Below are 19,151 nucleotides of genomic sequence, written 5' to 3' on the forward strand. Positions count from 1 at the left end.
ACCGCATTTAAATAGCTATACCAGTGTCACTCCCACCTCACAAATCTGTGTGTCTGCCATATTGATATTATCAACTCTATGGAATTAAAATGTGACCTGAAATGGTACAATGTTCGTATGAAATTCCGTTAAAATTTGACCAGCAGTTCTCAAGTTTAAGTATGTAGATGCACACAGGCTGCTGGATGGTCAGAGTGACACAACCATCCCTAAATGTGATATTTTCCTTGTACACTGTACAAATAATGAATGAAGTATGAATACTAAGTTAAAAGCAGAAATGGAAGAGAACAAGCAAAGAATAACTGACAGTCACTGCATGATTCAACTCTTCCTAGCTCTGACAAGCTACATTTAAAGCTTCTCTGTATTTTCTGTATTTAAGTGGTTTCTTGAGGAGAACATGACATTTATGTACACAGTGACAACAGCCCATCACTGGATGGTATTAGCATTGCAATCAGTAAACATCACTCCATCAGGTGACAGGATTGGCAATGAACATGTCAAAGTGACTACACTTACTACAGATTAATGACAATATGTTCTTTTTGTATTTAAATGTTCATGGGTTGTATTTAATATGTAACTTTGATTTTCAGGGTTTAGCCATGTCATACACCAGTAATAAAACTGCCACAATTAAAAAAAAGTGACTTTCGATTTTACATTGGTCAGACATTTGTTTTAAGGTTCAGTTTCAACCTGCAATATTCACATAACTGTAAAACTCATGGGAGTTATTAGACAGCTCAAGTGTCGCTATACTACTTGGTGGTTATTCATAAACATTACATTTGGATTGTGCCCAAGCTATTGCCAGCATGTAAGATGTTGAAGCTGTTCCAACATTTCAGTGTACATTGCTGTTCCAGGGTGAATCAGTGACTGAAATGTATTCCAAGACACTGTAACAGTTTAAACATACAATTCAGAAAAACTCTGAAAGCCAATGTTACACAACATATTACTTACTTACTTACTTACTCATGGAGCTGAGCCCTTCTTGAGGAGCTACCAATTCTGCATCTACTCAAGAATTTCCCAGCATTTTATGGAACCCGAAGGTTCATTACCATGTTCACAAGAGCCCTCCACTGGTCCCTATCCTGAGCCAGATCAATCCAATCCATACCATCCCATCCTATCTCTCTAAGATCCATTTTATTATTGTCCACCCACCTATGCCTTGGTCTTCCCAATGGTCTCTTTCTTTCTGGCTTAACCATCAATATCCTATATGCATTTGTCTTTGCCCCCATTCGTGCTATATTCCCTGCCCACCTCATTCTCCTTGACTTGATCATTCTAATTATACTTGGAGAAGAGTACAAGTTATGAAGACACAACATATTTGCTCCTGTTACTAAGAAAAAGACTCTAATATATAATTGTCATAACCAAGTTTCTTAATTCACAGACTTGAGGCAGAGTTCTGTTACCACTTCTATAATGGGAATTCCTAAGTACCAAGCTTCAGCATAAATAAAGTTATGTCTTACAGAACTAAAAGAATAAAACATTACCCAGTGAATAAATGTCCTACAGCTCCTGCAAGTTTTTCCAGCACCCCTTCCTCATCTTCTGAATCTGTGTCATCAGGATAGCCAATCAAGCTCACGTTTTCTGCAACAGCAGCAACAAATTATATATACATCAAGAGAGGAACAACACATTCTGATTTCTGGCTCAGTATGATATTGACAGCCATACTGGAGGGCAGACACTATGAAAATTTTATAGCCATTCAGATATTTTAACAAGGAACCAGGATAGAAAAGTCAATAATGTTACTCTGTGCTAAGGATCAGATGGCTAAGGTTCAATTCCAGACCGGGGCAGAATTATTTCTCTTTGTACCCACATCTAGACTGGCCCTGGTTCACACTCCTCTCCTGCGCATGTAGTATTTGACACTCTAAGTGAAGGTTCTCATTGTTTTACTCAGTCCTTTAAGAAAAATACCAATATAGAACCTGATTAGGTTACACCTGCTTCCCCACTCATACTTTCCAACTGGTTATTCAGTAATCATCCTAATATTATATGCTGTCTTTTCTGAGCTACTGACAAAAAGAAAACTCTGTGTTTTTTTTTTGGCACTATTAGATTTTTCTGAGAAGTAGTGCATCTGGAGCAGGGTTCACTCAGCCTCGTGATGATAATTGAGGAGCTATTTCAAGGAAATAGTGGCTCCGGTCTAGAAAACCGAAATTAACGACCATGGGGATTCATTGTGCTGACCACGTGACACCCTCTATCTGCTAAACTTGGTACTCTGAGCACTGTTAATTAAACAATTAACGGATTTTAGGTTCTCAGAGCAGTGACTGTTTAGACAGTGGACTTCTGGAATGCAGCACCATGTAATTTGGTTGACAGGGTCATCATCGACATGGAGGCAGCAGGTTTCTCCAAAATGTTGGTTTGTTCTCTAACGAACTACATGGCACCACATCCCAGAAGACTGTATCTTGAAACACTGACTTGCTCATTGGCCACAAGAAGCTAACTACTTGTTCTTCATGTTAACTTACATAGGAAATATTATTAGTATCTTCTGGGATATGACTCAGTGCAGTATTGTACAAGTTCACTGACATTTCAGAGAAGTGTATTGCAGCAAGTTCTTGCTTTTTCTCATTGCCTGCTTAGTATATCGTTGACCATGCAAACGGAGACAGTATATTCCTTTGAAAAGTTAGTTAACTTATAATAGACTATACAGCATAACACCTCACTCAGCTTCCTGCCTGCTTCTTGCTAGCTTAGCATATCTCTAATCCTGAAGATGGAGGCAGACTGGTTCTCCAAGATGTCACTGCATTTATACCAGATTACACTGCATCATAGGCCAGAATACAGTACACTTCACAGTCGCCATTGTGAGAACACCACATCCAATAAACTGACTCTAATTCTAGCAAGAACACATTGCCCAGTTTTTGACATCACCACATGATATCCACTTTTACTTAGAGAGACAGTGTAATAGAAGATTTCTGTCTCATATAGAAAACATTCTGATATTATTTTCTTGCTATTGGATTGCCACAATATGTGGAATTCAAGGATCTGGTCCATATATAAAAAAGTAATGATATGATGGACCAATCTGTAAGCTCACCATTTGCATTTCTTTTCAAAGTGTGTGATGACTGAACGTTGTGTCTCCTTATGAATGTCATCCCATTTTCTGGCTCTGTGTCATCTGCAGATGTTTCAGAATCCTCAGCCATCCTGCTCACTGCTCGACGTTCAATCTTTGTGTGACTGCTGTCTGTTTCTGTCGCAGCATCATGGTCCAGCCGACTTGAAATTGGGAATGCTTTAGCTTGAAAAACCTAAAATCAGTGGTTAAATAGACTTACACTTACAAGAAGGAAACCTGTTATGTGAAGGTTTACCTCCACATTACATAAGGCATTAATAAATATAATTTTCTAGCTCTAACCTGCCTTCGATATGAAACAAACTGGGTTACTGACACATTCACGAAGAACAGTTGAGAAAGTGCACTTATTAGTTTCATCCTGGTCCTTTTTTATCCAGCCAACTGTAGACATGCAACAGTTAGACAGCCACTTAATGGGTATTCATGAAATTTGGTACTGTGTAGTTTTGTTAATATTTGTCAGCATGTTCCAGTTTTGATTGAAACTGAATGACAACAATGGACACATTACATGCTGACCTGCATGTGTTTCTGCACACATGTATGGATCATAACTTGCTAAGGATTTATAAGACTGAAAAATGTTTCAAATAAATAAGTAAAATGAAAAGCAAATTTCATGCCAAGTGCATTACAGTCCTAAGGTTTTTGAGACAGTTAAACAAAAGAGAACTGAAGCGAAACAATGTTTCACAGTTGCCTTATGCTCCAAGTGGTAGTAAAAGGAATATAGGGAGGGATGAGTGGGTGGAGGGATGGAAACAAAGGGGAGTTAACCCACCCAAATTGTAACATTTAGTGCTTTAGTATCAATGATGTCACACCTTAGGCTCTGCTACCCTAGAGTCAGTTTAAATAGTAAGATGAATCTTAAGGAAACAGGCTGTGAGGATGGGAGGTGGATGGAACTGGCTCAGGATCATGTCCAGTGGTGGGCTTTGATATTAGCGGTGTTGAGCCTTCGAATTCTGCTACCAGAGGGTTAGTTAGTTAGTAATGTACAAAGAAGATTCAGAAGAAGACCAAAACTTGACAGCTGAATTAGGTGAGAAAGTTGAAAACAGAGGAAGAAACTGGAAACATCACTGTTAGGTTGAAATGAATAGACCTTATCTCATAATGAACCTAAATATTTAGAAATCTTTCAAGAAAATAAAATTATCTAGCTCTTATGGAAATGACAAATCTGTCTTGATAACTCTAATTGTTATAACATCTAAAAATCTGTGATGATGACACACTAGTACAAATATTGTGCTTCTGGACATTATCAACTGTCCTGTTTTTATCTAAAACACCATCCTCTTTATATTTAAAAACACAACGTTTCTGAGACTGGATTCTGTTTCCATCTTCAGGTAAAACCTATTCAGTTGGACCCAATCGTTAGAGCTAGTCATCATCTCAGTAGAGAGTGACTAGCTCTATCAATTGGGGCCAACTGTCCCCGGAGATAGTAACTAGCTCTATGGATTGGACCCAACCAAGTAGGTTTTACCTGAAGACGGAGACAGAATCCAGTCTCCGAAACACTGTGTTTTAGACAGAAACAGTACGATGGATAATAATGCATAATATTTGTTCTAATTGTTATGTTATGCAGTACCTTCACAAAGATCTCCCAAGGCCTGTACACATTCTCTTCCTCCACACAGGGCTCAATAAGGGGCTCCCACGCTCCAACTCTGTCATTATAGTATGAGGCCTGCACCTGTATCTCGGCTGAAGATAACAAAAGGTTCATGAAATCTTCCCATTTGGTTCAAAAGGTTATTAGCAGCACACCCACAAAATTCACACAAGGCCATAAGCTTCATCTGTGTTAAGAAATAAGAACAGCAGCCTAACAATATATATCATAATTCTAAAGGGTTATGGTGATAACCAGGGCCCGGATTTTGATGACATGTCATCTTTTTTTCCTTGTATCCTATGCGATGCTCTTAAATATATAACTCTCGGATATGAGCTGCTGGCTACAGAAATGTAAATTTTATAGGTATTTTTTTCATTTTGGGGGTAATATTTTGGACTTTTAAGGGTATTTCTTGTCATTTTTTGGCAATTTTAGGGAATTTTTCTTCATATGTTTTCTGAAATGTGAATAACATGGAAGCGAAGTGTTCTTTCTTTTCTCCTTTAGGTCATTTTTCTGGATTTTTTCGGTCATTTTATAGGTCATTTTTTTAATATTTTCAGGTCATCAAAATCCGGGCCCTGCATATTACATTTTTAGATCATATTTTTGGTCATTTTCCTGGATTTTTCCGTTATTTTATAGGTCATTTTTTAAATATATTCAGGTCATCAAAATCCGGGCCCTGGTGATAACATTTGGAATTACCCTGTTTCTTGATTCTGTCCATGGTGGGATATTCTTTCAGAATAAAATGTTTTAAAAACTTGATCTGTTTATGTGTAGATTTCAAAAGATATGACAATGGCAATTAACACTCAGGATTACTGGATTTCTGATCTTTATCCATGGTCCGGTACTCTAAAGAACACAACAATTATATGAATTATTGTTTATGGATTTTGTTGTTGGTTTGGTTTGGTTTGTTACACTCATTTCCCATCTCCTTTTCTATTTTAGTTGAAGGTCTGTGCATGGTCTCAGTTTCTATTGTACATTTTCCTACTATCTCACACTGACAAATCTTTATTTGCAGTATATACGTAGCTATAGCTACACTGACATAGGCTGTCCAGAGACTGAGGTGAGCTCTTTCTAATGGACCCAACAGAGTAGTCGTCTTCTGCCTCCACACTTGAGGGTGGAACAGATTCAGTTTCTGAAATGTTACATTCTTTCTGGAAGAAGAAAACTGGACGATGGACAAAGTCCAAAACTCCAGTAATGCAAAGTGGAGCTCTTTGTGTTTTCAGGTGATAGGGCCAGAAGGCACCTACACAGTGGGTCCAATAGAAAGAAATAAACCCAAACCCTGGACCAGAGATTAGCAATTCCTAAAGGACGCAACTGAGATGTCACCTCATTCTTTCACCTGGGAGCAGAAACACACTCACTTTCCAAAATGTTGTGTACCTTTGGAATACAAGATAGTGGACAACCTCCAGAAAAAGAACAGTAACTTTAAATACATTTATCCTTCACTGCAATTAGCACAGCAAATTCAGCAACATTTAATGCCCTTTGTTGACCATAATGTACAAATATACATTATATTTAAATTAACCAAATAGCTTGCTAACTGCTGAACTACTACCTCTGAGCAGTTGCTAAGCAAATCAAGACATTTACCACTTTTTATGGAAACCATAAATTTATTAAAAATATTACAAGAGGCTGCCACTGGTACTTATCCTTAAGCCCTATAAATTCGGTCCATATCCTCCAACCTTAATACTTTAAAATCTATTAAAATAATATCCTCATTTCTTCCCTTCTAGTTTCTTAAATAAATTTTATGTGCACGTCTCATCTCTCACACATGCTGCATGCCTTTCCAATATAATCTTCCATGAGTTGATCATAAATAGTCTAGGTCAGTGAAACTCAAGCATTTGTATCTAGCACCCCCCTAGTCACTTTATCAAAGGAATGGTAGTCTCATCATAGTAAAAACAATGCTTCACTTTTTCCAAGAAGTGTATTTTTACAATTATATACATTTTAGTATTGTATCAATGAATGAGAGGAACTGATAATTTTGAGACCTCATGTTCCATCCTACTCCCTGTAAAGTCCCACTAGTTGAGAAACACTGGTCTAATTTCTAGACATATAAACGTTTTACAGATATTCTACCTTTCATATACATTTGTTTGGACCAGTCATTGACATTGGCTTCTATAGATGACTTGAAGAGAAGAACAGGTATCCTGTGATTTCCATCTTCCAGCTCAAAAACCACACATATCTTAGGAACAGCCACTGTGAGTGCTTCCTTAGGGCGTCCTTCAGGATAAGCTGGCTGGCTATACAACAGACTTTCTAAAAACACAAACAAATATTGTTACTTATTTAGTTATGGTTTATTTAATAATGCTCTTAGTGGCTCAGATTACACAGCATTTAGGAAAATCAAAACTGTATTCACTTACCACAAGTGTCAGAGAGAATGTAAGGTTGAATTTTCTTTGGAGACCAGAGATCATCCAAGTCAGCATTATAATTCCCAAGTTTTGTTGGTGTTTCAGTCTCTTCAGCTTGGAGCAAGTTTCTGATGTCTTCAATCACCTGAATCATATAAACCACACACTGCATGAAACTTAAATACAAACTACAATTTTACTTGTTAAGGCTACAGGCTTCTGGGATGTAACATAAGCAGACTGGTAGATGGTTACTAATGTTGCGAAGTGACATGCTGACTCCATGTTCAGGGTAGAATGGTAAGTGGTAGAATGGAAAAGTGGTACTGATGTAGGGAAAGAGAGGACCAGACTAGGGCTTGGAGTTGACCAATAGGAGTAAGGAATACAGAGTAAAGATTCTTGGTCTTTTAGACAATCATTTGACTTTGACAGTCATTTTGTTGAAAGGAACTCAATATATAAAAGAATATACCTGTGATCATCTACTTTGGAACAGTTTTTACATAGATTACTCACATCACTGACAGTGTGTACAGTGCTGGCTGACAGATGAACATCTATAGTACTGACTGTTGCGGTCACTTTTAGTCCATCTTCCACTGACTTGAAACTCTTGACAAATTCTATATCACATGGATGCAAAACCTGAAAACAAACCACATAATTTCCACCCTTTCTCATGTACAAAGCACTTTGTGTTTTAGATGATTGGGTTTTAGAACATTTTCCTTAAATAAATTATAAAACATGATCGTAAAAGTAAAGATATGTACCACAAATAGTCCCTCATGAAAATTTTGGTTACACATTAAATTTTTAAGATACAACATGCTAAATAACAATCAGGATTTCTGGGGTTTGGAAGTTTGTCCATCATCCAGTAATCTGAAGAACACAACATTTCATAATCTGGAGCTTCTTCTGTTCCCTGTTGAGAGGGTGGGGGCACCATTTAGAATGCCCTAAATAACAAATTCAGCAAAACCTAATTTTCTTCTTAAGAAATTATTATTTGCTAAGAAATTAAGTTTGCATGTGTGCACATGTCAGTGGAATCACAGGATATGTAACTGGACATTGGCCAACCAACACACATGCATAAGTGAAGTAAGGAGACAGCTGGTGACATGGTTTCTATTTCCATCTTATTTTAGAGTGTGCAGTGTATTGTCCTTACTTAACATGTCTGGAAAGTGGCCATCTAGCTCAAGAGCACAGAAAGTCTGCCTGCTTTTATCTCTGCATGGAAGATAGAACAGACTGGAGACTTTTTGTCCATTTGGAATTTGAAATTATGTTATGAGAAGATTAAAATAATAGAGAGGAGGAGCCAGAAGAGGAGGAGGAGGAGAAGGAGCAGGAGGAGGAGGAAGAAAAAGAGAAGAAGCCAAAAAAAGTGGAGGAGCAGGGAAAGGAGAAGGAATAAGAGGAGCAGGGGCAGGAGGAGGAGGAAGGGATGGAGGAGTAAAAGGAACAGGGTCAGGAGGAGGACCAGAAGGAAGAGGAGGAGGAGAAAAAGCCTGAGAAAGAGGGAAGGAAGAGCCAGAGGAACAGGAGGAGCAGGGGAAAGAGAAGGAGTAAGAGAAGCAGTGGCAGACAGAGGAGGAGCAGTGACAGGAGGAGAATGAGACAATTGAAGGTGGAGAAGGAGGAAGAGGAGTAGGAACAAGGGGAGCAGGAGAAGAATGATGATGAGCAGAGGCAAGAGTGGGAGGGAGAGGAGGAGCACAGGCAGGAGGAGGAGGAGGAATAAGTAAGAAGTAAAGAAAGTAAAGCTATCCCTGTAACAGGCTGTGGATGCCCAGAGGATTGTGAGATGTTGAGGTTCCCACATTTTCTAGACAATCGGCTCATAGATGGCGGTAAGGCTGTCAGCCCTACACGCCGGCTGCCCTTTACTCCCAAGAATATTCCAAGAATATTCCTGGTACTCATTTCTTTTAGAGGTTGAGTCGACCCCAGGGCCATAGTGCGGCTGGAAGGATTAGGTGCATTGAAAAGAAATCCAATGACCTCATCGGGACTTGAATCCGTGACCTTCTGGCTTGTAGCATAGTGCCTCAGCCAACTACACTACCACAGCAGGAAGAATTCCAAGACATCATATTCACAGGAAATAAAATGTAAAATATTAAATCTGGAGATCAGAACTAAAATGGTTGGAAAGAATTCATGAGGCAACAGAAGGCTGGAATATTAATGAAGGGGACTATGTACAAAACTAGCTATGAAGTACAAGAATAGTGAAACTTTGAAATAAAAAATAAGTAAAAAGACAGTAAATAGAACACAATTTTTACCAGGTGTGGAGGCTGTTTGTTACGTCCCTGAAGTTTAGAGAATATCTGCAGCCCTGCCAGAGAACAGATCAGTGAGTCTCGACCAGGGTGGCGGCTGTAGTCTATGAGGAATTCAGTACGGAGCAACAAGGCATGGCCATTGTGCTCTGACAAATCGGCAAACAGCATAATCTCTGGCTTCCTCAGTTGCACTGATACTGACAGTCCTGTAGGACAAGCAGCATGTCAATTCAGCCTTTTGCCATGCTTAGGCTGTAAAAAAATCTGTTGAAACTAACTGCATGACCCTGGCTTTCCAGCATTTAGACATGATGTATGTTGAAGATGTACCAAGGTTTCAGGGTACACAGCAGTCACCATCTTCACCATGAGGCAAATGACTTACATACACACACATGAAATATTGTAAAAAAAAAAAAAAAAAAAAAAAAAGTAAAGCTATCCCTGTAACAGGCCATGAAGGCCCATAGGGTTGTGAGACGTTAAGGGTTCCGCATTATCTAGACAATCAGCTCAAAGATGGCGGTAAGGTTGTCAGCCTTATGCGCCGGCCGAGCTTTACCTCCCAGGAAAATTATTTATTTAATTCCTGGTACTCATTTCTGTTAGAGGCTGAGTGAACCCCAGGGCCATAGTGCGGCCGGAAGGATTAGGTCAACTGAAAAAAATCCAATGACCTCATCGGTATTTGAACCCGCGACCTTCCGACTTGTAGCATAGTGCCATAACCACTACGAAATATTGTACTGATGTAATCTCAACAATCCAGGAATATTTTCTGGCATGACTTGTATATTTTCCTTTAATAACAGTGAAAGGGTTAAATAAAAATTACGTCTTTACTTCACAATAAAGTACTTACAATAATTAAAATCTTATTAAATTGCTTACTTGATATTATTATTTATGTTAATCGATTAATGTAAGTGATTTTAATTATGTGACTTGTTCAATTTTGTATATGTATTTTGATATATCTATTTTCAAAGGGACCATTTCCACATCCTAGGTTTGTTACCTGCATGGATATATGGAAAATAAAGGAAATGAATGGATGAATGTATATATATATATGTATATACGTACATGAAAAGACTGGTAAGCTACTGATGTAAAGAACGTTATAGCTGATGAAATGCATACTTACCAGAAAAATAAGCCATTGATGCAATGCAGTATATGCTGGTTTCTGCATACTGGTCTATATGTAACTTGTTTCCTTTATTTGAGCATTGTTTAACAAGAAGTTGTAATCAGTCTTCTTAGCTTTGAAAAGCTCACATGTTATTATTAACTTTAATAAACATACATATGTATAATCTGAGGTTCTCGTGTGGTGAAAATAACAAGCGTTATGATATGTTGTAATATGGTAGTTGGGTACCAACATTTCTGAGGAATATATTGCCTCTGTTTTCAGGGCTGAACATCCTAAGCTTGATACCCACCTACCATACTGCATGTTTCATAACCCAGAAGACCACAAGTAATAAGCAAAAATATATTTCTTGTATCTTCCCTGGGAAATTGGTGTATATATGTATATAAAAATGGGAAAATTCCCATAAACTTACCAGCCTGATCATCAACATAAGATGCACCAGACGAGAAGTAGCCACTGGTACTGTCAGCAGAGCTGGGTGGTCTCTGGGGCACTGGTTTCAGTGTTTCTACAGGAGCTTTGTTCTGTATTTGAATATTGTAACACAATATGACGGTAAATGTTCACAATGTGAATTTTATATGGACTTGGAATGGCTAATGCATTATCTCTGAATGGCATAAAGATGAAAAGTCGCAAACCATACTAGTGAACACAGTTTCCACAGATGTTCTTTGCATCTTCACATTCTCAATGCCATGTGTTTCAAATAGCTTCTTTCTTCATTGAACCTATATTCACTACATTTCTTCAATGGCATAATTAAACGAATGCATGCAATATTATATGTAATACAATCTGCTCTCTACCAAGACATTCACTTTCAGTGTACATACATTTCTAGAAGATAAAAAATATATTACTGTGATTATTCTTTTTGCTACCATTACTGAAGTAACTGCATTTCAGTAGTGGCCTCATAAGGTAATGCACCCACTCTGTTGTCATAACCAATATATGAAATTAATCCTTTGACTTGCAAATCCTGACACAGAGCTACATGTTAGAAATGTTAAGACTGCTTGGGGTAAATTCAGCTGGCCAGAAAAATACATAATACTTCCTCAGATTTCCTTCAAACAGCCATAGGGAAGATCACGTGAAAGCCTGTTCTTTCATGTAAACATCAGTATGTCACATATGATGCCATCTATTGCTACAGATTCTGTATTAAGTGATTAAAAACAAGACAGTCTCTTTGGCTATTGCAGCTGTAATGCTAAGTATTCTGAGCCAATTTAATTGGCTTGTGGTGTCCAAAGGGTTAAAGATTAAAAGTATTAGTAGTATACAACAGCATAATGTTCATGTCTAATTTTATCAAAATAGGTCCAGCAGTTTTGTGCTTCACAAATCCAGAAAGACATGTCATCACCTATATGCATTCATTTTATGCAAATTCTGCCAAAAAAAAAAAAGAAGGCCTGAAAATTTGATTATTTATTCAGAGATAAGATGGCATATCCTCCTACTAGATATTTTTTTTTCCTCAGAGAAACCAGTCTGTTAATACAACTCACCTGAACTCCTAAGTCTCCTACATAACCATGGTTTATAACCCCACCATCAGTGGGGCGCTCTCCTGGAAGACAGTCCATCAAGAATCTGCCCAAGTTCATAAAAAATGGAACTGACAGATTGAGTCTTGTTTTCTCTACAAGGATATCAATACAACGGTCACCACTTTGAGTCTGCTTAAATGTCACATCAATGATTGGTGGTGCAGACACTGAGATGGGACTGGAATCCATCTTTGTTTCGCCACTGTGGGACTGAAATATTCTGAAAAAAAAAAGAATATAAACAAATTGCTGGGCTGTCCCAATGGTCATAATTAATGTTGTCAAAAATGCACAATGTCTAATATAATATTTCTATAATGAATCAGTCACTGTCACAAATGTTTAGAGAATAATTATCATAATATTCAAAAGCACCCCATGTTTGGGTCAAACAGTTGTCACACTTCATATTCCAGGGGTCAAATTTCAGCATAGAATCCAGCTACCCTGACTGAGATTTTACATGCCAAATGCCATAGGACAATACCTTAAATTAGACCATGATCCCTCCCTTCCACATAATTTCCAATTCTTTGTTCACAAATCAATCTGTCATTCAGTGCATGTATGAGTACCATCCAAAGAACCTTCCAGTAGCTCAAAATAGTCAAAACAACATTCACAACACTGAAGGATGTATGTGAGTGAGCTGTCCTTAGCTTTTCTCTTCTAAAAGACTCATATTATCACCAGACTTAGTAGGCATGAATTTCGACATTTTAGTCTTCACAAATGCAAGAGTCAGTGACTTAACTTACTTAGCTGCTTCAAACACAGAGGTAAGCTGTCACTCCATATGCTTTATTGCCTTCACAAAATAATCTAACAACTAGAACTCACTTCTAGTCACATTATTTTGAAAGAAAAAGAACAAGTTTTTGGGACTTCTGCTGACTAACAAAATGGGATTTCAAAGGTTCAGACGTTCTGATAAGTCTCCATCCCTCTAGAAAGAGTGAGGGAAATAATTACAGAAAATATGCATCGCCATGCTGCAGTAAAATTTCAGCTTCATTGCTAAGGTGCTGTAGGCCAATAGCATTGTGCAGTTCTATCTTCATGGATGTGGTGCCACACAGGACCTGAGGTCCTCACAGCGGCAGTTATAAAGAGTTCTATCTTATGGGATATAAGGCCATGCAGTCCACTGAAAGTCAACTGATTTTTCAGAGGAACATGTCACTTCCATCTGCAGTGTCAAAGAGTAAGCAAAGCAGAAGTTAGCATGAAGCATGTGGCAAGCAGAACTCTGGAGGATTTTTGTTTCGCTTATTCTTCAATCCCAAAGATGGGGGTGACCTGTTCCTCTGAAATGTCAGTTGATTCTGAACAGACTACATGGCATTATATCTCAGAAGATGGAATGCTTTAATCTATGTAGTTCAGTCAAATTTGTAAGGAATATACTGCCTGTATTTTCATGGTCAAAGAGCAAGCCAAGCAAGACACCAACAGAAGAGGGGACAAGCAAGCTCAGTTTTCAGCCAAGAGGAATGACACACATTAATGCATACATGCAGATAAGTGCAGTAAGAAGTGGCAGAATATGATAACACAGGCCTTATTTTCATTTATAATTATTTTATAAGGAAATACAAAGCTTGTGGCAACATGCTGTGTCACTAAAACATGAAATCTCAGGTCAGAAATTGACATTTTATGACATTAGTACTAACTTCCTGATCATAATGCTGTTATCAGGACGGATGTCTTCCAGCAAGCAAGACTGCAGGGCCATCTTCAGCTCCAAACTGTGATCTGTGAAAGTATCCACTGACAGTACTGCTTCTCCAATATCCAACTTGCATAGTCCATGATTCATGTCTCTCACTGGAGAACTGAGAACCTGCAGAGAGATTACAGCATTCTTCACGCGATATCATTTAGAAAGGCTTCATTTAGAAATAGAAGAACTAATATGGGAAATGAAAAAAATACATAATCCCTTCAGACCTTGCGTGCACAATTGTAAAGGTCATGTCATTGAAGGAGCAGGAGGGCAGAAGGAGATGATGATGATGATGATGATGATGATGAAAACAGAGAAAGTTAACTCTTTATGCACCACATGCCAATTAGATCAGTTGGATTACTTGTGTCAAAACAGCAACAGCCAAAGAGAATGGCTTGTTGTTGTTAACCTGGTACAGCATTTCCCCCACTACTTGACATCAAGTGTAACATAATGATGTTCAGAAATAAGAACAGGCTTTCAATGCACCTGTATTTGTGGTTATTCCAAAGTCATCTGAGGAAGTATTGTGGGCTTTTCTGTGCAACTGCATTTAGTCCCAAAGCGCTGTTGGAATTTCTAGCAGCTGAATCTATGTCAGGGTTTGAAGTCAAATGGTTAAAGAGGAAGGGAGAAGGAAATGAAAAGAGAAGAACAAACAGAAAGAAGATGGGTGAAGTAAGATGGAGGAGGAAAATTAAAAGAAAAGAGGGAAAAGGGAGGTTAAAAAGGTGTAAAGGAAAAGCAATTATGAAGAGGAAGATGAGGAGACGAGGATAGTGTAGTAGTAGGGGAACAGAAGGAGAAAATTAGAAAATAATTTGAGTCTGAAAGGGGATAAAGAAAAGCATAAGTTATTTTGCCTGCTTAATAAAACTGGCAATTCACCTCATCCATATCATTGAAGAGGTACAGTTGTAGTCCATCAAGTGAGAGACGAACACTGGACTCACGTCGCACTTGCTCACTCTGACAGAAGAATGCCTGCAGCTTCTTCACAGCTGGGTCCTCTGCTGGATTTGTGGGTGTTGGTGCTTCAGCAGGGGATGTGGAGTCTGAGCTTAGTTGCATATCTACACAAAACAACAAGGACAGTCACTAGTACAAATGCAGATGGAGCACGTATTTCCAAAGTATCACATATGACTTGAAGTTCTGAGATAGTGGGTTCCAATTCTGGCTAGACCAAGATGCACTCATTTTTCCTTCATCCCCCTAGATGAATCTTGAGACAGTCTGTAACTCTCAATGCTAAAGATTCTGACTATGGTAACTTACACATAGGATTACATGGTTTCTGGGTAGTTCACAACAAATGGGAAACTGGGATTGTGGATTGTTTTGAAATGCTCTCAGTATCTAGACCATTAGTATCAATTGTTAGATTGATACAGTAATGATTAATTGGAAAGGATCTGTAAAGAAGAGGTCATGGCCTAGGTAATGTCCTTGTATATGCCTGCGGGAACTGAGGAAGACCGTGAAAAATCTCAATCAGGATGGCCGGTGTCCAGGTCTGAACCAAGTATCCCCTGAATACAAGTTACCATTTATTTTGCTCTCAAAAATTGGATCAGCTTATATGCTCAGGTTCCTCGCCATCTCTTCTCCTGTTAATGGAAACGGATCCAGCTTCATATACATTCTCTTTGGATTGCTAGGGGATGGATGAAATCCAGAAACCCAAGAAATACTAACCAATACCAATACAACTAACCAATTTCAGGGTCAAAGTCAAAATCACGTTATGGCCAACGGTCAATCAGCCAGTCGGTCTTGGTATCAAGTCCCATCTGGTGAACAAGAGCTGATTTATGTTATTGTCAGACAGTTGTGGTTTTGTCGATGTGGGGCGCCCTCTTTGATGAGGACGGGTCTGTCATTTACTGCAGTACTAACTAATTTTACTCGCTTGCCATTGCTATATAGCCTCAGGTTGCACTGCACAGAAAACACTGTTTCCAATGATTCCTTCATTTTCACTGACATGTTTCCAAGACCTTACCTAATGATGTCTCACTTACTTAGGGAGTCGTTCCCATGCAACTTAAACTATTTAAGTAGTCATGCTACAATATAAATTACTGTGTCATCTACATGTCACTATCTTGTAAATTGGCATTCTTTCCTTCCATCTTTTGACTATAAATTACCACCAATAAGAACAACAGAATTCAACCTCCATTCTGTTACAACTTTTAACATCACTTGAAAACAATATTCGTTTCTAATTACTCACCCATAAATCTGCCTTCAGCAAGATTGTCACTCCAAACTGAGAGAAGTGTAGCCAAGTCACGCTGCCCAAGGTTAATCCTAACGTTCTCCATTCCTCCAACAACTTCATACAGTAAGAGATCCCTGTGCAGCTGTAAATATGGACTGGGCGCAGTAGGCAACGAGTTCACGGTGTGATGGTACGCCACCATCCTCTTCACATCAAGCCGTATGCTCACTTGTTCCAGAATTGGCTCCTGTCACAAGTCAGTTCCAATTACATTAACTCAAATTAAATGATACAACATGCTAAAGACTGTACTCTTACTTCTCAACATTCAGGCAGACCTACAATGAATTTTACTATGTACACACCAGTAATATCATCTACTGATCTTATCTCATGCTAATGTGAATAACTAGGTGTCTGACACATTTCATTGGTCATAAATATGTCCTCAGATTGAAGGAAGAAATAATTTATCCACTGGAAAGATATTAAATAATGTTAGGTATAACATATTTCCTGCTGAGGAGAATATTTGTACCAAAGACAGGTGAAGAGATGGGAGGTTGAAGAAAACTGCATAATGAGGAACTTCATAACATATACTCTTCAGCAAGTATAATTAAATTGATCACGTCAAAGAGGATGAGGGGGGCAGGGCATGTAGCATGAACTGGGGAGAAGAGGAATGCATGTACAATATTGGTGGGAAATCCAGAAGGAAAGAGACCAATAAGAAGACCAAGATATAGGTGGGTGGATAATATTAAAATGGATCTTAAAGAGATAGGATGAAACGGTATGGGCTGGATTGATATGGCTAAGGATAGGGACCAATGGAAGGCTCTTGTGAGCACGGTAATGAGCAGTTGGCTTCCATTAAATGTTGGGAAGTTCCGAGTTGCTGAGCAACTGGTGGCTTCTCAAGAAGGACTCAGCTCCATGAAGTTGGTTATAACTTGGCTGCTGATAGATAGTAAAGGGGAAGCATTATTATGCCAGGCTAGAGGAGAAAATGGAAGAATTTCTCATAATTTGACCATATTATGGCTGTCAATGGATGATCTCTGGTCTTTCATTGTGCCCATGAGTCAGACTTGATATTGTGTCACATGAAATTAACCAGTTTGAACACTATTGATCTTCAGTGGATAGATGTTTTCGCCATCCAAATGCAACGTTATTATTCATGTCTTCTATCCTATGTACACTCTTCTACAACATGTTTTGTATTCTCACAGCAATACTCAGATATAGTCACCTTTACTAAAATTGTTGCATGGCCAGTTTAATTTAGTTACATGGGGAATCTGTTATGTTCAATAAAAATTCTCTAAAATCCATAAAATTCTCATACCTTCCAATTGCCAGCAGCACACACTGCCAATTGTATGTACATTGTATTCTGTTAATATTTTTGGCATGAATGTATTATATATTAACGCTTAACATTCCATAATGTTATACATCGTAATAAGAGGAACTACAACTGTGGATGGTCATGTGATACATAAACATATTGTACAAGAGTGTGTGTAGGATAGAAGGTAAAAATAAAACCATTGTATCTGGATGGTGAAGACACTTATCCACTGAAGATTAATAGTAATGCAACATGATGCTGAAATACAATATTGTACACCGTTACCCCACCAAGTTATTATTATTATTATTATTATTATTATTATTATTATTATTATTATTTAGAGAGGGTGGGTTTCCCCATGCACCGCGACCAGTTTGATCTATTGTGCTTCCCTCTATGATATTCTACCAGTCTCTATACCCTATCGATAAATGGTGCATACCATCAGTCCCGCCGAGAAAGCGAGTTCAGCCACTTGCTTAGTGGTGTCTATAATGCTTCCCCCATCTATCGGAGGCCTTAGAGACTATTGTTGGGCGGGAAACGTCCTGGAATTTGGCTCAGTGATCCCCTTTGGGGATATGAGGTTCTTTTACGTGCCGTAAAGTTATGGCACGGGACACACAGCTTAAAGTCCCTCCCGGAGGACTTGTTCCCTGAATTTTTCCGCCCTTAAAAATTCGATGACCTCCGCCGGGTATTTGAACCCGCGTACCACGAGTCATGAGGTGGGAACGTTACCGCTAGACTACGGAGGCCACTTTACCCCACTAAGTTACTCATGTATGATTTGTGCAGCAGAATAGATTTAAAGTAAAAGATATAGACAGACTAAATTTCGGGATTTAATGTTCTCACAGAAGTGACTACAGTCTTCTGGCTTGTAACGCTATGCAGTTCAAAGAAAGCCTGATTTTCTTCCAAAATGTGGGCTTTCTCCAAACTGCATGGCTACAATTATACACTTACTTGTATCTCAAGAGAGCCTGCCAGGGTCATGACTGCTCTTGACACTTGCACTGACTCCAGGCGGACCAAAACATTGTCCACCACTGGTACCTCACCAGTTACAGACAATGCTGAACCAGAGTTTAGTTGAGGGAAGTGTAAGTTTGTCATCTCCTTGAAGAAGTTTTCAACACTCAAGTCACCTGGTAATTAAACAAAATATACTTAATAAAGAAACAGAATAAACAAAACCAAACCCAGATCAATGAATATGAAATTTCTGAGAAATACTGAAGGAGAAACAAGATGAAATAGAAGAAGAAATGAAACTTATAGAAAGAGAGTTAGAATTCCAAAATTTGTTAACACAGTTTCAAGAGGAAAAAACTGCAAAGGTTTGGCCACTTCAATCAAATTCATGACTTCACAGTCTAGTTCTAATTCTATGTATGTATGTATTCTAATATTATCCTCCCATCCATTTCTATTATTATTTCCCAAGTGGTATCTATCCTTCAGGGCTTAGTTCTAAAATGTGGCAATTCTTTCTTCTTCCATGTGTGCTAGTCATCCTATCCATCTTCTAAATCTGACATTCACAAAAACATCAAAACAAGTAT

General features: G+C 38.4%; 1 protein-coding gene across 1 annotated transcript in view; it reads right to left on the minus strand.

Annotated features, from left to right (window-relative positions):
• The window catches only part of LOC111872461 (vacuolar protein sorting-associated protein 13A), a 113,925-nt gene that overhangs the window by 54,644 nt on the left and 40,130 nt on the right, over positions 1-19,151 (minus strand). The window contains exons 25-37 of the mRNA XM_033754711.1: positions 18,553-18,734; positions 16,233-16,467; positions 14,882-15,066; positions 13,938-14,107; positions 12,220-12,481; positions 11,112-11,223; positions 9,538-9,743; positions 7,754-7,882; positions 7,244-7,379; positions 6,948-7,133; positions 4,782-4,897; positions 3,128-3,344; positions 1,527-1,626 (exon numbers count right to left, since the gene is read on the minus strand). Coding sequence (XP_033610602.1) covers positions 1,527-1,626; positions 3,128-3,344; positions 4,782-4,897; positions 6,948-7,133; positions 7,244-7,379; positions 7,754-7,882; positions 9,538-9,743; positions 11,112-11,223; positions 12,220-12,481; positions 13,938-14,107; positions 14,882-15,066; positions 16,233-16,467; positions 18,553-18,734 — 2,236 coding nt within the window. The remainder of the gene's footprint in view (positions 1-1,526; positions 1,627-3,127; positions 3,345-4,781; positions 4,898-6,947; positions 7,134-7,243; positions 7,380-7,753; positions 7,883-9,537; positions 9,744-11,111; positions 11,224-12,219; positions 12,482-13,937; positions 14,108-14,881; positions 15,067-16,232; positions 16,468-18,552; positions 18,735-19,151) is intronic.

The sequence above is a fragment of the Cryptotermes secundus genome, unplaced genomic scaffold (genome assembly GCF_002891405.2).
Source record: "Cryptotermes secundus unplaced genomic scaffold, Csec_1.0 scaffold505, whole genome shotgun sequence".
In the NCBI taxonomy this organism is placed as follows: Eukaryota; Metazoa; Arthropoda; class Insecta; order Blattodea; family Kalotermitidae; genus Cryptotermes; species Cryptotermes secundus.